Raw genomic sequence first — 20,064 nt, 5'->3', positions numbered from 1 at the left:
GGAGTTGGGCTATTGTTGACCAAAGCAGCAAAGAAGAGCCTTCTAGAATGGAGACCTGCATCCAGTAGGATCATGACTGCCAGATTTAAGATGAAGATCCGAAACGTGATGATTACCCAATGCTATGCCCCCATAGAGACATCAGAGGTCGAGAAGAAGGAAGAGTTCTAGTACCTGCTACGAGAGACTGTAAGGAAAGTGAGCAAGAAAGATAACCTCATTGTTATGGGAGACATAAATGCCAGGGTGGGAGATAACAATGATGGGTTGGAACAGATAATGGGGGTACATGGCTTGGGTGAAATGAATGACAATGGGGAAAGATTTAGTGACGTCTGCACAAGCCATGACCCTGTAATACAAGGGCCCTTATTTCCTCATTGGAGATGTCATAAGGTAACTTGGGTATCCCCAGATCATATCACAGAAAATCAAACTGACCACGTCGCAGTATCCAGGAAGTTCAGGAGGAGCCTGGAAGATGTGTAGAGTAGAAGAGGAGTAGACACAAGTAGCAACCCATCACCTTGTTACTGCCAGTTTCTGAATGAAGAGTGTGGCTTCCAGAAAGAAATTCGAGCCAAAGAGTAGAAGATTTGGTGTAAGTAAACTGAAAGATCTACAGATAGCTGAGGGGTCCCAGCTGGAACTCCGGAATAGATTCCAGGCACTGAAAATGGAGATAACTGAGGATAAGAACATGGAGGAAATGTGGACAGAAGTTAAGAATACTTTTGTGCAAGTGAGTGAGAGACAACTTGGCTTTGAAAAATCACCAGTGGAGAGATTGGATGTCCGAACATACCTGGAGGAAGATCACCCATAGAAAGGAGGCCAAGGGAAGAGTAAACCAGAGCAGGACCAGGCAACAAAAAGCACAGGCACAAGCTGATTATAGAGCAGCAGATAAGGAAGTGAAAAGCAGTGTGAGAAGAGACCACAGAAGATGGATAGATGAACAGGTTGACAGAGCAGAACAGGCAGCGCGGAGGGGGGGGGGGGGGGGGATGTGAAAGAAATATATGCTAAAGAAATATATGCTATCTCTAACATGCTCTCTAAGGAAAGCTTCCAGAGGAACCGACCAGTAAGGTGTAAGAAAGGGGAGGTACTAACTACAAATTAAGAACAATCACATAGGTGGAAGGAACACTTTAACAAAGTTCTAAATAGAGACCTTGACAGGGAGGTAGAAGAACAAGAACAAAGGGAATACAATCATCGTAGTCCTAGCATTGGTGTAAATGCACCCACGAAAGCAGAAATTCAGATAGTGCTGAAGCAGCTCAAGAATGGGAAGGCACCAGTACTAGATAATATATCTGAGATGCTGAAAACAGATTTGGACACCACTGTCTGGTTGTTGTACATCCTCTTAGAGAAGATATGGAGAGAGGAGAAACTGCCAACAGATTGGAAATGAGGTATTATCATGAAAATACCCAAAAAAGAAGATGTTACTAACTGCAACAACTGGTGGAACATTACCCTATTGTCAGTACTGAGTAAGGTACTTTCAAGAATCATTTTAAACCACATTAAGGATTCTGTGGAAGCACAACTGAGGAGAGAGCAGGCGCATTTTAGAAAACTTCGAAGCTGTGTGGACCTTATCAATACTCGCAGAATTATTTTGGAACAAAGTGTGGAGTGGCCACACACCCTCTACCTTACTTTCATTGACTTTGAAAAGGCTTTTGACTCTGTCAATCAATGAGCCATGTGGGATACACTTGCAAAATATGGCATTCCAATGAAGATTATTAAAATCACCAAGGAAATGTATGAAGACTATGAATGCCAAGTACTACATAATGGCGAACTAACAGAGCCTTTCCAAGTTAATTCAGGAGTATTTCCTTTGGTGTTGGACCATATGATGAAGAGAGTGAGGGGAGGGGGGAGGGGGAGGGAAGAGAGGTGTGCAATGGGAGATGCGGGATAGGCTCGAAGATCTTGATTTCGCAGACATCTGCTTAATGGCACAATGATATCGAGACATCAAAGAGAAACTGGCCAGGTTACAGAGAGAGGCAGAAGTTGCAGGCCTCAAGATAAATGTTCACAAAACCAAAGAAATGTGGATAAATTCCACCATCATGAGTAGGCTGGCTGTTATTGGAGAGGACGTAGAACAGGTCCAATCTTTCCTCTATCTCGGAAGTATAGTCATGACTACAGGAGGTGCTGAGGAGGACGTCCATAGTCACATCCGCAAAGCAAATGGTGTGTTTGTACAACTGTGCTCTTTTGGAGAAATAAGAACATCTCAAAGAAGACCAAACTCTGGCTTTTCAATAGTAATGTGAAAGCTGTTCTGTTGTATGGTTGCAAAACTTGGCAGGTGACTAACCACATCAAAAACCAGCTCCAAGTTTTTAACAACCGCTGTCTCCGGCGTATTTAAAATGTGAGATGGCCAGATACAAAGACAAATGAAGATCTCTGGAGGGAGACAAATCAGCAACCAATCAATAAACAAATCAAGGAAAGAAAATGAAACTGGATTGGGCATATATTGAGGAAACCAGAGGGAGCTGTTGGAAGGATGGCACTGGACTGGAACCCTCAAGGAGTTAGAAAACGTGGTCATCCCAAAAAGACATGTAAAAGGGTGATCGAGAGAGAAGCTGCAAGGATGGGAAAACCTGGAGTGAAGTGAAGAGACTTGCTAGCAATTGTACCAGGTGGATGAATTTTGTCACGGCCCTATGTTCCAGAGGGAACAACAGGAACTAATGCAAAAAATAACTAAATAAAATGAGTTACAAAATACAGTGAGAAACTTCCATGAAAGATACTTTTGATCATATATCAACAATGTTGGCACTGCAAATTAAAAACCTGACATATAAAAACAAGCTCAAAGATAGGAGAAAATCTTGTTGGTCATTAACGACAGCAACTAGTTCAAATGTAACAGATGAATACTCTTGAATGTGGAGAAACAGGATATAAATAAAGGCACAAACATTTGGAAAAAATATGTGCCGGATCACTCTTACAAGAGACGCCCTGTCTATGTTTATTAACTTTCAGATTTGTTGTTATCTTCAGTTTTGAACAGGCTGCATCTATTGTTAATATTCTTCCTGACTACATCAGTGCAGTGTGTCTCTCAAATTTCTATAAAGGAACACACATACTATTACTTCTGATAACTGCTTGTATTGTATCACAACATATAACATTACAACAGTTAATAACAAGAAATATTGCTTGTTCATTCAGTTTAGCATTGGACATTAGACTGTGATATTACGTGGACAAAAGAACGATTTAACATTTCTGTGGATGTCTTTTGCTCATTGTGACATTGTCAGCATTGTCAAGGCACATTCCTTACTCATAGCCCACCTTATTACTCCAAGACGAGATGCCACATCACAGAACAAATACAAATGGCCACAGGCACTGTAATTCGTGATAATACTGCAAACTCCGTCACACATTGAAAATGTGGTGTCACCGTCAGACACCACACTTGCTAGGTGGTAGCCTTTAAATTGGCCGCAGTCCGTTAGTATACGTCAGAACTGCGTGTCCCCACTATCAGTGATTGCAGACTGAGTGCCGCCACACGGCAGGTCTAGTCTAGAGAGACTCCCTAGCATTCGTCCCAGTTGTACAGCCAACTTTGCTAGCGATGAATCACTGTCTACATACACTCTCATTTGCAGAGACAACAGTTTAGCATAGCCTTCAGCTACGTCATTTGCTATGACCTATCAAGGCGCCCTATTCAGTTACTATAATTACTTCAAGAATGTATTCTGAACAGATAATATTGTGAATCATGTACCTTCAAGAGCGATGTTCATCATTAATGGATTAAAGTTAAGTATCAAAGTAATTACGTCCGCTTTCTGAATTCTCATTCCTTGTCATGTTGCAGACCTCATGTCAGTATAGTTCTTCCCTCCTCACGCCAGCCTGCGTGAGCTAAAACGCGTGCATTTCCGTCTCCACTCGTAACACGGTGTTGGCTCTTCTGCTAACACAAAAGAAAATGTGTGGCGTCCATCTGTATCACGTCATATGCAAAAACAAATTACAAAAACCTCAAAATAGTTTCCTATTTTTAATTATTTAATGAATAAATTGTTCCAACTACTGCAATCACCATTTGTCAGTTAGGTAAATGTAGGGTTACACATTGCTATCTGAGTAACAGAATGATATCTACTTGTACATCTACACTTTGCATCACACTGTGAAGTGCTTGGCAGAGGGAACGTCCTATTGTATAAGTTATTCGGATTTCTTCCTGTTCCATTCACTTATGGAGCGTGAGAAGAATGATTGTTCAAATGCCTCTGTGTATGCTGTGATTGTTCTAATCTTGTTCCAATGATCCCTAAGTGAGCGATACGTAGGGGGTTGTAGCATATTCCTAGAGTCATCATTTGAAGCTGGTTCTCAAAATTTTATTAATAGACTTTCTCGGGTTAATTTACACATATCTTCAAGAGTTTGCCAGTTCAATTTCTTCAGCATCTCGGTAACACCCTCCTATGGATCAAACAAACTTGTGACCATTCATGCTGCCCTTCTCTCTATAAGGTCAATATCCCCCATTTGTCCTATTTAGTGTGGGTCCCACACACTTGAGCAATGTTCTAGAATGTGTTGCACAAGTCATCTGCTAACAATCTCCTTGCAGACTGATTGCACTTCCCCAGTATTCTACCAATAAACCAAAGTTTACCACCTGCTTTACCCACAACTGAGCCAGTGTGTTCATTCCATTTCATATCCCTACAAAGTGTTTAATCCTGGTATTTGTGTGAGTTGGTCAATTCCAACTGTGACTCAGTTCCAACTATGACTCATTGATATTGTAGTCATAGGATACTACATTTTTTTTTCATTTTGTGAAATGCATAATCTAACACTTCTGAACATTAAAATCATGTCACCAATCTTTGCACCACTCTATCTTATCAAGACCTGACTGAATATTTATGTACCAAGTGAGATGGCATAGTGGTTAGCACACTGGACTCGCATTCGGGAGAACAACAGTTCAAACCCATGTCCGCCATCCTGATTTAGGTGCTTTACTTTAACCTCGTTCAGTTTTGTGATGGCTTCATATTAGCGAATTTGCCAAATTTGAGGCAAAATCTTTTATTAGCCATAACTCTGTAACTAAACATTTGCGGACCTATGTTTATCTGAATTTTTTTCTTTAGTTTTACTTCTAGAATAACATATTAAAATATCTGCATATCTTCGTGAATCACCCTGTATACTTTTACTACTGTTGGTCACTGTGGCTTCATACCTATGATAGGTTCACTATGTAGTTGAAAGTAGATCACCAGCAGTTCTATTTTCTTATTCATTCTCATACTTGTTCTTGCACAACAGCCATTTTAATTTTATATTTGTAACCCTGTCTTCACCTGATTAGAGGTCCTGTTTTTCCTGCCACCTCCCTACACTAATTCTCACTATAGCTTCAGCCTTTCTATCTTCCCTTTGAAATTCTCTAACTTACTTACATTATTAAATGATGTTAACATTCCTCACTATGAACTGGGAAACACTAATCCCCCTACCCTAAAGACAGCAGCCTCATGAGTAGTCCCCACTTGGAGAATGGAAAGGGTGGCTGTTTTAACTCCTGAACATTTTATTCAAGAGGATGCCATTGTAATTAAACCATAAAGTACAGCGGCAGGTTTGTGGGAAATATAATGGCTGCACTTCCCCTTTGCTTTCAGCTGTTTGCATTACAACCACAGCAAGGCTATGTTGGCTAATGTGACAAGGCCAGAATAACCAACCATCCTCCAGACTGTTGCCCCTGAAATTACTGAAAATGCTGCTGCACCTCTATAGAAATGAAATGTTTGTCTGGCCATTCCACACATATCTCTCCAATGTAGCTGCAACTACAGTCTGTTTTGTGGAAGCATGCAAGCTGTCCCACCAAGGGAATTTGGTGTTTCACTGTTCATGGGGGGAGAAAGGCCTTATGCGACTACAAATATTAGAAATGAAATTTTCCAAATCTGTTAAAGGTTGCAACAGACAGAACAAAATCAGGAACAACTACATAAGACAGAAATATGCATGACAGAGAAAGCTGCTGCACAGATCAAACAGAATTAAAGGAATGTGTTCTGCATATTTTGGATGACAGGATACCAAAGAAATTTTGCATTATGAACCACTGTGGAGGTCAGTGGGCAAACCAAGGAGAGAATGATGACAGAAATAAGCTTATCTTAGCCAAAACTTGTAAAGCAAGAACAAGGAGGAGGAGGCGATGAAAATGAAGAAGAAGCCTTACAAAATACATGGAATATCTTTTACCACTTTGCAGTCCTCACCAATAAAATGATAAGTTTATATTCTCTCTCTCTCTCTCTCCCTCCTGCGCATGTCCACACCATGTCTCCATGCCACTGCCGCGCCCCCACGTGAGGCCCCCCCCCCCCACACACACACACACAAAAATCTGTCACTTTCAGTAACTGAGGTTTAACATCCAGTTGACAGGTCACCACTGAATCCTCCATTCTCAAATACTAGCTGCAGCACAAACTACAGTAAAAGTATTTCATAACTCAAACTTCTGCACATTAGAATGAGATTTTTACTCTGCAGCGCAGTGTACGGTGATATGAAATTTCCCGGCAGATTAAAACTGTGTGCCGGACCGACACTCGAACCTGGGACCTTCATCTTTCATGCACAAGTGCTCTATTGAGCTACCAAGCACAACTCACAACCCATCCTCACAGCCTCAATTCTGCCAGTACCTTGTCTCCTACCTTCCAAACTCCACAGAAGTTCTTCTGCGAAGGTTTGCAGAAAAGCTTCTGTGAAGTTTGAAAGGTAGGTGACAAGGTACTGGCAGAATTGAGGCTGTGAGGATGGATCGTGAATCATGCATGGGTTGCTCAGTAGAGCACTTGCCTACAAAAGACAAAGGTCCCAAGTTTGATTCTCAGTCCGGCACACAGTTTTAATCTGCCAGGAAGTTTCTGCACATTAGGTTATACATATCCTCATATAAATGACCTTTGTGTATCCCACATGTTGAACTGACAGTCCCAAAGATAAGGTAATAACTCAAATGAGAACTTAAAGCTAGTTCTGAATTTAGTGAATCAATATATTCAAAAAGCAGCAGCAACTTTGTGCTATTTATTACATTACACACGAGTTATTTGTACTACTTAGTTCGCCTCTGCAATATTTTCAATGTAAAATATTTGTGGCAATGACAATGTTTCGTACAAAATCTGGATCACAGACATAGCAATGGGGTTCTAACTGAATTCATGACAGTTTATTATTTTACTTAAAACTACACTATTAATTTTTGGCCAGTCACAGAAACAGGAATTTTTATGGGTTCTATTGATAGCTCTTTGATGATGGCTGCACTGATTATGAAACTGATAACAAATCACAACAAATTAAATCTTTTCCATCATCTTGATTACTATGTGTATGAAAACATTCGCAGCTATGATAAACAGTTTTCTTAATTTATAGAATTATGCTATTTATACTCGGACAAATTAACAAATAGCTTTACTGCTACCAAAACTGGAGCAAGTAACAAAGAATAATAGCCCTATAGAACAACTGAAAAATAATTAAATTGGGTTTTGGTATGCAAAATGATTTTGCCATAAGCAAAAGGAAAGATACAAATGTAATACTACTTACTAGAGACTGAAAATATTTGCAGAATAGCTAGATATAAAACTTGTGAATAAATGACAGAACACTTATTTTCAAAATGTTTCACAAACTCCTACTGACTGAGGATCACATTAAATACTAACAATATTCAATTTGAAATATGTGTTACCTCCTTTTGATAGACTAGGCCAGCTTCATACAATTTTAGAAAAATGTATTGTGTCCATTGGTAATATTTAGGGTCACAAGTTGCCAGCTCTCTTTTCCAGTCAAAACTGCAACCAAGTTTCTGCAATTGGGTTTTCATGTGAGAAATGTTACTCTCAGTCCATTGGTGAGGCTCCACTTTATGCTCTATGGCAGCATTTTCTGCAGGAAGTCCAAAGGCATCCCACCCCATTGGATGCATTACCTGAAAATTATACTCACAGTAGCAAAGAAAACTGCAAATGTAAATTTAAATTAAATAGATCACACAATATAATATGACACATCATAACTCAATGCTCCAGGTTTTGTATTTTGTGGTAATTCATCAAGCTGAACTAAATTTTTCTGGTTCCAAAAGTATGAATTGATTGGGAAGTAAATTTTAGTATGATGCGCAGAAGCTTGTTGAAAGAACAGAGTATACTACCAACCGCCTGCCAGCAAATTTATTCTTGATGAAATTTGTCATATGTGAGAAATCAATACCTCAGTTCACAAGTTCAATACCCGGAAAAAGAATGATCTTCATTAAAGAGTTCCAATTGCTCACTCCAGAGAATTGCCCATTAATCAGGGAAATACATTTTCAATAGCTTGTCAGCATCCATAAAAATTTTGGCTGCTAATAAAGTAGAATTTAAGTGGAGCCTAATGAATTTATTAATGGCCAACTCCCACTCCATCAATGAATCCAGTAGCAGAACCAATAGATGAACTTATTTTTAACCATATCAAGTAACATGAATGCCATGCTAACTTCCGCACAGATGCAGTGCATTAATGCAATCTGCGTGAGAAAACCTCATGAAATATTTTTGTTTCTGACAATGCTTTCCTTGCTTTGGTGCAATATAAAAGGAAAAATTACATTAGCATATCAATAGCTCTATAAATATGTATTATGTATTTTTTGTTTTCCTGATATGGGGAACACCTAACTATGAGTTTATAGAATGAACAGTCTGTCCACTCTAATGTAATCCACTGTTTGGAGAAATACATAAAGACTTAAATTTCGCTTGTCATTGACTGCAGTTCCTCCATGATGATTCACAAGCTTGTACAATGGTCATTTCTCAAGAAGGGTTGCTCAGAGTAAGCTAGCTCATTGTTCCTTTACTGGTATTTCATTACATCATTCAAAGGTGTGCTCTAAGAAAAGCTTGCTAGTATAAGAATGTGATATTTAAATACAAGGTATAATACATAAATAATATACAATATATATCAAGAAAGATGATGAGACTTACCCAACAAAAGCGCTGGCAGGTCGATAGACACACAAATAAACACAAACATACACACAAAACTCTAGCTTTCGCAACCAACGGTTGCCTCGTCAGGAAAGAGGGAAGGAGAAGGAAAGACAAAAGGATTGGGTTTTAGGGAGAGGGTAAGGAGTCATTCCAATCCCGGGAGCGGAAAGACTTACCTTAGGGGGAAAAAAGGACAGGTTTACACTCGCACACACACACATATCCATCCACACAGACACAATCCTTTTGTCTTTCCTTCTCCTTCCCTCTTTCCTGACGAGGCAACCGTTGGTTGCGAAAGCTAGAGTTTTGTGTGTATGTTTGTGTTTATTTGTGTGTCTATCGACCTGCCAGCGCTTTTGTTGGGTAAGTCTCATCATCTTTCTTTTTAAATATATTTTTCCCACGTGGAATGTTTCCCTCTATTATATTCATACAATATATATCTATACATAAATACGGAAAAATACATTGTAGAGCCAAAATATTGCGACCACTACCATCAAGAGATGGGGTGCTGCCTGTTGACATTAAAAGTACGACATGGAAAGGAAAGTACACAAGCGGAGCAGAGAACAATTATTTGCACCGCAAGTGGGGAAATCCACTGACTAACCTACTTTGACAAAGGACAGATTGCTAAGCACTGCCACATCTGAAAGAGCATCTTGGAAATGCCAAAGCTGATCAGCTGTTTGGGTGCTACTGTTGTGAGAACCAACAGAAAATGGTTGAAGGACAATGAAATCAAGAGCAGGCAACACTGTGTTGGATGTCCATGTCTCACCATAAAATGGGAGGTCAAACACTTGCTTGCTCTGTATAACAGGATAGGCATCAATCTGCAGCAGATCTGATGACAGATTACAATGATGGTGCAAGGAAAAGTGTCTCGCAGCACATTGTTCATCACACATTGCTGACAAAAGGGCTTCACAACAGACAGCCCTTACACGTTTCCATGGTGACCAAATGACATCGTCAGCTGTGATTGCAATAGACATCCGATCATTGAGACTGGACAGCGGATCAATGGAAACATGACTCCTAGACGGACGAACCTAGTTTTTTGTTACACAAGGTCTAAATCGACATGACTGCTCTGCATTGTACACTTAAGTGCCTGGCAGAGGCTCATTGAACCACTATCACACTCTTTCTCTATTGTTCCACTCTCAAGCACCATGTGGGAAAAACGAACATTTAATATTTCCATGAAATCTCTGATTTATTTTATTATGGTGAACATTTTCTCTCTATGCAGGTGAATGTCAACGAAATATTTTCGCATTTGCAGGCAAATGACTGCTTGAAACATGCACCATGCTGTAGATGTAGACCAGGGGGGGGGGGGGCAGTACTATGCTATAGGGGACATTCACCTGGGCCTTTATGGCAGAGCAAACACAAGATGTGATGGTTAAAGTCCATTATCGGCAGTCTTTGCACCAGTGTCTTGGATTAAATTCGAAACCTCTTCACAGCCTCTCATGAAATGAGGGCCTACAACAATGTTGTGGTGATCCATCACTTGGTGCTCTTCGATAGGAGTAGGCTATCTATTGGCACAAGATTTCACCCTAAACACACACACACACACACACACACACACACATTACAGTCATCTACACTTAACAGATAGACTTACACATACAGCTCTCATATTTCATGAAGGAAAGGTGCCCGGGGGTACGAAGGATAGGAAAAACCTTTCTAATTAAGCAGCTGAACCCACCCTTTGAGGTCTTCCAGCCATTCCTGCCTTGCAACATGACATTACTTTACCTTACCTGGGCTTTCATGAGATGTGATAGTAATCTAAGGCACCGTGACAGCTATGGATTATGAAAATTATTACAAACCACTGGCATCCTTTCATGCTTGATGTCTTTCCCACAGGTGATGGCATCTTTCACAAAAATAGCTATCCATGGCACATGGCCAGAATCATGCTACCGCAGTTTGATGAGCGCAACAGTGAATTAAAAGTGATGTCTTTGTCACCAAATTTGCAAGATACGGATCCAGTGGAACTCACTGAGGTTGCTATCAGGGAGCAGCTCCACGTTCAAATTACGTGAGTTACGCGACTTTTTCTTAGATGTGTGATGCCATACCTCTGGAAACTTATCACGAACTTGCTGAATGCATGCCAACAGAATTGCTGCAGAACTACATTCCAAAAGTGAACCAACACCTACTTAAGCAGATGGTTGTAACATTTTGGTTCATCAGTTTATAATTAAACTCTCTAATAACACTATGTGCCTCCCCCCCCCCCCCCCCCCCCCCCATGAAACATGGACCTTGCCATTGGTGGGGAGGCTTGAGAGCCTCAACGATAAAGATAGCCGTACCGTAGGTGCAACCACAACGGAGGGGTATCTGTTGAGAGGCCAGACAAACGTGTGGTTCCTGAAGAGGGGCAGCAGCCTTTTCAGTAGTTGCAGGGGCAACAGTCTGGATATTGACTGATCTGGCCTTGTAACACTAACCAAAATGGCCTTGCTGTTCTGATACTGCGAATGGCTGAAAGCAAGGGGAAACTACAGCCATAATTTTTCCCGAGATCATGCAGCTTTACTGTATGATTAAATGATGATGGCGTCCTCTTGGGTAAAATATTCCAGAGGTAAAATAGTTCCCCATTCGGATCTCTGGGTGGGGACTACTACAGCAGTACAAGTTTATATGCAAACTAGCTCTGCAGATGTCAAAGAAATTGATGAAATGTATGATGAGATAAAAGAAATTATTCAGGTAGTGAAGGGAGAGGAAAATTTAATAGTCATGGGTGACTGGAATTCAAGAGTAGGAAAAGAGAGAGAAGGAAACATAGTAGGTGAATATTGGGGCTAAGAAATGAAAGAGGAAGCCACCTGGTAGAATTTTGTGCAGAGCATAACTTGATCATAGCTAACACTTGGTATAAGAATCATAAAAGAAGGCTGTATACATGGAAGAACCCTGGAGATACTAAAAGGTATCAGATAGATTATATAATGGTAAGACAGAGATTTAGGAACCAGGTATTAAATTGTAAGACATTTACAGGGGCAGATGTGGACTCTGACCACAATCTACTGGTTATGAACTGTAGATTAAAACTGAAGAAACTGCAAAAAGGTGGGAATTTAAGGAGATGGGACCTGGATAAACTGAAAGAACCAGAGGTTGTACAGAGTTTCAGGGAGAGCATAAGGGAAAATAGACACGAACGGGGAAAAGAAATACAGTAGAAGAAGAATGGGTAGCTTTGAGGGATGAAATAGTGAAGGCAGCAGAGGATCAAGTAGGTAAAAAGACGAGGGCTAGTAGAAATCCTTGGGTAACAGAAGAAATATTGAATTTAATTGATGAAAGGAGAAAATATAAAAATGCAGTAAATGAAGCAGGCAAAAAGGAATACAAACGTCTCAAAAATGATATCGATAGGAAGTGCAAAATGGCTAAGCAGGGATGGCTAAAGGACAAATGTAAGGATGTAGAGGCCTATCTCATTAGGGGTAAGATAGATACTGCCTACAGGAAAATTAAAGAGACCTTTGCAGAAAGGAGAACCACTTGCATGAATATCAAGAGCTTTGATGGAAACCCAGTTCTAAGCAAAGAAGGGAAAGCAGGAAGGTGGAAGGAGTATATAGAGGGTCTATACAAGGGCGATGTACTTGAGGACAGTATTATGGAAATGGAAGAGGATGTAGATGAAGATGAAATGGGAGATATGATACTGCGTGAAGAGTTTGACAGAGCACTGAAAGACCTGAGTCGAAACAAGGCCCCCGGAGTAGATAACATTCCATTAGAACTACTGACAAGCTTAGGAGAGCCAGTCCTGACAAAACTCTACCATCTGGTGAGCAAGATGTATGAGACAGGCGAAATACCCTCAGACTTCAAGAAGAATATAATAATTACAATCCCAAAGAAAGCAGGTGTTGACAGATATCAGTTTAATAAGTCACAGCTACAAAATACTAACGCGAATTCTTTACAGACGAATGGAAAAACTTATAGAAGCCGACCTCGGGGAAGATCAGTTTGGATTCCGTAGAAACGTTGGAATACATGAGGCAATACCGACCTTACGACTTATCTTAGAAGAAAAATTAAGGAAAGGCAAACCTATGTTTCTAGCATTTAAAGACCTAGAGAAAGCTTTTGACAATGTTGATTGGAATACTCTCTTTCAAATTCTGAAGGTGGCAGGGGTAAAATACAGGGAGCAAAGGCTATTTACAATTTGTACAGAAACCAGATGGAAGTCATGAGTCGAGGGGTATGAAAGGGAAGCAGTGGTTGGGAAGGGAGTGAGGCAGGGTTGTAGCCTCTCCCCGATGTTATTCAATCTGTATATTGGGCAAGCAGTAAAGGAAACAAACGAAAAATTTGGTGTAGGTATTAAAGTCCATGGAGAAGAAATAAAAACTTTGAGGTTTGCCGATGACATTGCAATTCTGTCAGAGACAGCAAAGGACTTGTAAGAGTAGTTGAACGGAATGGACAGTGTCTTGAAAGGAGGATATAAGATGAACATCAACAAAAGCAAAACGAGGATAATGGAATGTAGTCGAATTAAGTCTGATGATGCTGAGTTAATTAGGTTAGGAAATGAGATACTTTAAGTAGTAAATGAGTTTTGCTATTTGGGGAGCAAAATAACTGATGATGGTCGAAGTAGATAGGATATAAAATGTAGACTGGCAATGGCAAGGAAAGCGTTTCTGAAGAAGAAAAATTTGTTAACATCGAGTACAGATTTAAATGTCAGGAAGTCGTTTCTGAAAGTATTTGTATGGAGTGTAGCCATGTATGGAAGTGAAACATGGACGGTAAATAGTTTGGACAAGAAGAGAATAGAAGCTTTCGAAATGTGGTGCTACAGAAGAATGCTGAAGATTAGATGGGCAGATCACATAACTAATGATGAAGTATTGAATACGATTGGAGAGAAGAGAAGTTTGTGTCACAACTTGACTAGAAGAAGGGATTGGTTGGTAGGACATGTTCTGAGACATCGAGGGATCACCAATTTAGTACTGGAGGGCAGCATGGAGGGTAAAAATCATAGAGGGAGACCAAGAGAGGAATACACTAAGCAGATTCAGAAGGATGTAGGCTGCAGTAGGTACTTGGAGATGAAGAAGCTTGAACAGGATAGAGTAGCATGGAGAGCTGCATCAAACCAGTCTCAGGACTGAAGGCCAGAACAACACACTATGTGAGAGATATATGGGTCCAAACATATGGAATATGAATTGACTGGAATGACAGCCTACTTACCATTTGCTGATATGGAAAATAAATATATGCTGAAAGGAAATTTTTTCTAAAACCCAGGCACGAGCAATAGAAGTAGTAGTTAGTTACAAACTGGTAAATCTGACTAACAAATATCAACGAGTCCTAAATGTCAATTTTATACAATGACTCCAATACTATTACCCTGATTACAGATCCTCATTGAAACTATATCTATATCCTCTGAGCCAACTTACAATGTGTGGCAGGGTGTACTTTAGGAACCACTACCATATCTCGTTCCTGTTCGATTCAAAAATCATGTGGTTTCTAAACAAACATGTGACAAAACCTGTTACTCTTCTTTGAATTTAGTGTGTCTCCCCTATTAGTCCTTCCTGGTATGGTTCCCAGAGCGGTGAAAAATACTCAAAAATTGGTCAAACGATTGTTTTGTATGCTATTTCTTTCTTTTCTGAACTATATTTCATTACGATTCTTCGAATGGATTATTTTTCAAGTAATATTATGTATATGAATCACTTTAGGGTGCCCCAGGCACCAACTCCTACATGTTTACAGCGATTAATAATAATGTTTGATACGTTAAGAGTCAACTGTCAGTCCTCACACGAAGTGTCACTCCACTACAGGCATTCCTGCACTCTGCTACAATTTTCTGGCTCTGTGATTTACTATAAACAACAGTATCATCCATTAACAACATAACAGGGCTTCCAAATGTCATCCACCAGTCTATGGAGCCAAGACACCCTATCTTCATTCCTCCACAGCTTCAACACCTTCTCTCCAATTCAGCCCCATATACCACCTTCCTGGACATTGACGTCCACCTCTCAGATGGTCCATCTGAAGCCATTTAACCACCTATAGTACCTGTACTTTGATAGTTGCCATCCATTTCACACCAAAAAGTCACTCTAATATAGGCAGGCCACCCATGGACAGTACATTTGCAATGTGAAGCAACCCCTTGCCCAATATGTTGATGGTCTCACAAAAAGGCATTATCCCCAACATGTAGTCAGTAGACAGATACATGCTAACCATCTGGCTATCCTTGGGAACCAGCTGCAAAGAAGCCACAGGACCCTAACTTCACTCTCCCTCACAGTCTCTATTTTGTCTTCCCCCTCCAATCTAGTCCTACATGTTGCTGTGCACTATGCACAACTCACCCTGTATACAGCCATAACAATCTCACCAGTACCACATTCCTACTCACTGTCGTCACCACAATTTTTTAACCCTCCCTCCCATCTCTCGCCTCTTTTCTCCCCTCAATCACTCAACTTTACAAAACCCCTCAGTCCAGTTGAGCTCAGTGCTGGCAAATTGTAGCCATAAAGCATGCATTGAGTGTCCTTCAGCAGGTACTAGTGGACAAACAGTAACATGTAACATAATGAGGCAGTACAGTATATCTTGTGTAAGTAGGTCTTGGGTGAAATTTGAGCCTAATTACATGAGGACCTAACTGAAAAGTTTACATTTCAAATACATTTATGCTAATCATGGCAATATTTGATGCCGAAGTCAGTGGCTTTTAATCACACATTCAAAATTATCTCACAAATGGCTTATTTGCAGACCCATGTTTCCTGATAAGTTTTGGCTTCTGTTATACTACACTTTCACTTATGTCAGTTTTCACTACCATTTATGGTATGTGCTATATACGAAATTTGCAACTGGTGCCTCTAGTGCCCTTGTCTTGCATTACAGGCAGACACTTGTATCATTGCTGAAGCCTTAAACAGGCCCTGTCAATGCCTCCACTATATGGTGAGTTCTTAATTTTACTCTTTAAATAATTTACGTTAGACCAGGAAACTTTTCCATTATTGTATTTATAGCCACCGGATCACACACACACACACACACACACACACACACACACACACACACACACACAGATATATGTATACAGTGAACACCAACCTCCCTGATAGCACTCTTGGAGTACACTTGAAGATAAGGATACTTTTGGATCTGATGATTCTGCCCTGCCAAGAATGAGGTGTTGAGATCTACTTGTTAAAAAGTCCTGCATCCAATCACTACACTGGTCTGATGTTTCATAACCTCATATTTTCTTCACTGGGTGACAATACATATCCATACTGAATGCCTTTTGGAAGTCAAGAAGAAGGATGGAAGATTAGTATTTAATGTCCTGTTGATTGAGGTCATAAGAGACAGAACACAAGCTCAGAGTGTTTCAAGGATGTCCTTATTGGGCCCATGCAGCTTTAGACTATACAAAATGAAGCTGTAAGTGCTACAGAATATAGTCTTGCGGCGAGCACCACGTACCATGTGTTTCCGTAAGGTTGTTGAGTTGCCCATGATGAAGACATCACACCATTCCTCCAGGGCCACAAGACAATCGCAATTAGGTTTTACCTTTCCCATCGTATGGCTCAAAACTGTCACATCTGGAACCTTTGGAGGTATGACAGTAACAAAACCTGGATGCTCAGGCAGCCCTTGTGGCTGTTAAGGGATTGAAACCACTCATTTCCAAGTCATTTTCATTTCAAGCTATCATATCTAAGCCATCATTATCTCGATAATCATGACTCAGCAATTACTTTCATGCCATTTTGATCAATGCCTGGATAGTTAATTCCATGTCTTGGGGTGTAATACTGAAATAAATCCCAAACGACAATAGCCATTTGAGGTATATGAAGATGTGCACACCAAGTGATGTGGTAACCAGGAGAGTGACTTTCATTCCTTAGGAAGGAAATACTTCTGAGGCAGAACTCTCAACATGGACATCATTGTTAATGGAACTATGTACTCATGTAGTAGTTTCATCACCCAGTCGACTAGCAGTTTCATTTCATTTTATTATAGCTTACCAGTAACGCCTGGAGTTTGTTGACACGTGATCTGTCTTTCTTTTACTGCCCACAAGTAATAAAATCCCAAATATTCTGGTAACAGGAATGTAAATTTAGTTTTGTATTTTTCGTCATATAGGTACCACATTGCATTTAATTTTTTAAGGACGAATTATCTTTTAATGTTTTACTTAATGTTTTTACATGTCTGTGTTCAGCATTGATTTAAGACAATAATTCCTTTACTACTGGCAAGAACACACAATGCGCATGTCTCTTGAGAAAGTGCAACAATCTGGCTCAAGAATATGTATGGGCATTGAAAATACACTAGTGTGCGCAACTTAAGGATGACAAACTTTTGCGTGATGTGCACTGCCAAGTAACATAGCTTGATAAAACATGGACCGTGCAGAGAAAGAACTGCTAAAGTATAGTACAGATGGTAACATGCATCAATGACCATTCGGAAGTTGTTAGTCATGCTGGTGGAGGAATAGAATGCCCTACCAGAAGAACTACTTGACAACCTTGTGGCCAGCACGGGAGTATGTAGCAGACCATGCATTGCCATCTTTGGTACTGAAATACCTTACTACGAAACATGTTCCATCTTTTGTAATGTACAGGGGAGCATATAAATCTAGGTGACTTCAGTACAATTACTGACTTTGAAAAAAGTGTATTTTCTGTTCATCCCATTGCATGTTTATTTGTTACTTCTGTACTAACTGCAACAGTTCTTTCTATGTGTTGTCAAGTTTCATTGAGCTATGATATCTGACACTGACACATTGTCCAAAAGTTACTTTTGTTCTTAAGTTTTAAACATCAGTGTAAGTTGATGGTTCATCTGCTTATTATGAGTGTCATGTCACTTACTGTTGCTACCTTGCACCAGGTATGGGTGTTGAAACAAAAATATTGACAATTGATATTGTACAAAACGTAATGTACATCTGGGAAATATCAACATTTGTGTGTCCATATTTTAGATTCTTTTTTGAAACTAAAAGAAAATATCAAAGTGCACGCTCCAGTTGTTCCAGCAAATGTTGAAAGATTTTCTTGCTCACAAGCACTTGTCTGACTAGAGACATTCTCTCATTTTCGAAAACATCTGCATGCTGACTGACACACACTGCAATGACTCTACACTGGTTATATAACAATTTTCATAAATCTTAAAAGAGTGACTTTAATTACGAAAAGCATAGCAATTTTAAATTAATTATCCTTTTTGTAGTTCCAGTTCCAACCTCCTACAGTTTTTTAACTGCTCTAGTTCATTGTAAAGGTCACTTTATATATACCTTATATCAATTTTACATTTTATCAGTATCTTCACTTCATTTACCTATAACTTTAAAGGTATCTTATCTAGATGAAAGCTGGGGCCTGCAGCTACAGATCCTTGTTCATAATAGTAAACTAAATGGATCCTCACTAGGGACAATTCCCCCCCCCCCCCCCCCCTTTTGTGGGTACCCTTGATTTTAACACCATAAAAAAATAACGTACGAGCATTAGTGTAATAGTTTCAACTGCTCTATTGGCTACTAATGGGATTTTCTGTCATCTATTGCACATTGCAGAAAGAGAAGGAAAATGAGAAGTTGTTGCCCAAGGCTTTCATTATCGATGGAGTTTTCCAAACCGTTTGGGAGCACTGAGTGGGAAGAATTTTCCATGAAAAGATTACTTCAGACTGATTACTGTTATTATAACTATAAGAAGTTTTTCAGCATAGTACTAATGGCTGTTGTAAACTAACTGTGAATTTATAATGGTTGATGCTTGCATTAACAGAAGAATTTCAAACAGAGGTGTTTTGAGCTACACTGATTTCTGAAAATCATTACTTGACAATGCAATAAAAAATCCCTGCACAATGTAAAGGGTGACAATTATTGAACTACCTGAAAAAAAGTAAGTTAGTTACAAACTAAGGCATACACACACTTTATTCAACATGTAAATGTCACTATGGATATTCGAATTTTTGTTATGACATATTCGATATGCCTGCCACCATTGGCGATGATGTGGCGCAGAAGAATAGTGAAAATCTGCATGACTCGCTGAAGTGTCTGAACATTGACACTGTCAATGACCTCCTGAATGGCCGTTTTCAGCTCAGCAATGATTTTGAGTTATTGCTGTACACCTTGTCTTTAATATAGCCCCACAAAAAGGAGTCGCATGTGTTCAGATCTGGAGAATATGGCGGCCAATTGAAGCCCATGCCAATGGCCTCTGTATACTCCAGAGCCAGAATGTGATCCCCAAAGTGCTCCTCCATGACATCAAACACTCTCCTGCTTCAATGGGTTCGAGCTCTGTCTTGCATGATCATCATCCTGTCGAAATCAGGGTCACTTTGTATAAGGGGGATGAAATTATCTTCCAAAACCTTCACGTAGGTGTTCAGTAGTTACCGTACCATCGCGGAATATTGCACCGATTATTCTGTTAGTGGACACTGCACACCACAGTCATCCATTGAGGGCGAAGAGACTTCTCGATCGTGAAATGTGGGTTCTCAGTCCCCCAAATGCGTCAGTTTTCCCTACTGATGAACCCATCCAAATGAAATCAGGCTTTGTCACTAAGGTGCATGCGCATAATAATTTCCATCATGCCCCGTGGCCAACCATGCAGTCTAAACGTCCTAATGTAAACTGTCCAGAAGTTATGATGATTTTATTTCATACAGTTCAATAACTGTCACCCTGTATATTGCCAAATAGTGACAAGAATCTTTCATTCATTTTTATGGATGACCATACTTTGCCACTGACAATTTCCTGAATCCT

General features: G+C 39.9%; 2 protein-coding genes across 2 annotated transcripts in view; both read right to left on the bottom strand.

Moving 5' to 3' along the window:
- The window catches only part of LOC126088159 (uncharacterized), a 475,823-nt gene that overhangs the window by 190,750 nt on the left and 265,009 nt on the right, over window positions 1–20,064 (bottom strand). The gene's annotated exons all lie outside the window — the stretch shown is intronic.
- Window positions 1–20,064, bottom strand: part of LOC126088152 (leucine--tRNA ligase, mitochondrial) — a 154,672-nt gene that overhangs the window by 102,209 nt on the left and 32,399 nt on the right. Inside the window, exon 3 of the mRNA XM_049906269.1 lies at window positions 7,838–8,080. Within this exon, the coding sequence (XP_049762226.1) occupies window positions 7,838–8,080 (243 nt within the window). The remainder of the gene's footprint in view (window positions 1–7,837; window positions 8,081–20,064) is intronic.

Source organism: Schistocerca cancellata, chromosome 6, assembly GCF_023864275.1.
Source record: "Schistocerca cancellata isolate TAMUIC-IGC-003103 chromosome 6, iqSchCanc2.1, whole genome shotgun sequence".
Taxonomy (NCBI): domain Eukaryota; kingdom Metazoa; phylum Arthropoda; class Insecta; order Orthoptera; family Acrididae; genus Schistocerca; species Schistocerca cancellata.
The sequence above is the reverse complement of the archived record's forward strand: the minus strand, read 5'-3'. Positions and strand labels throughout refer to the sequence as shown.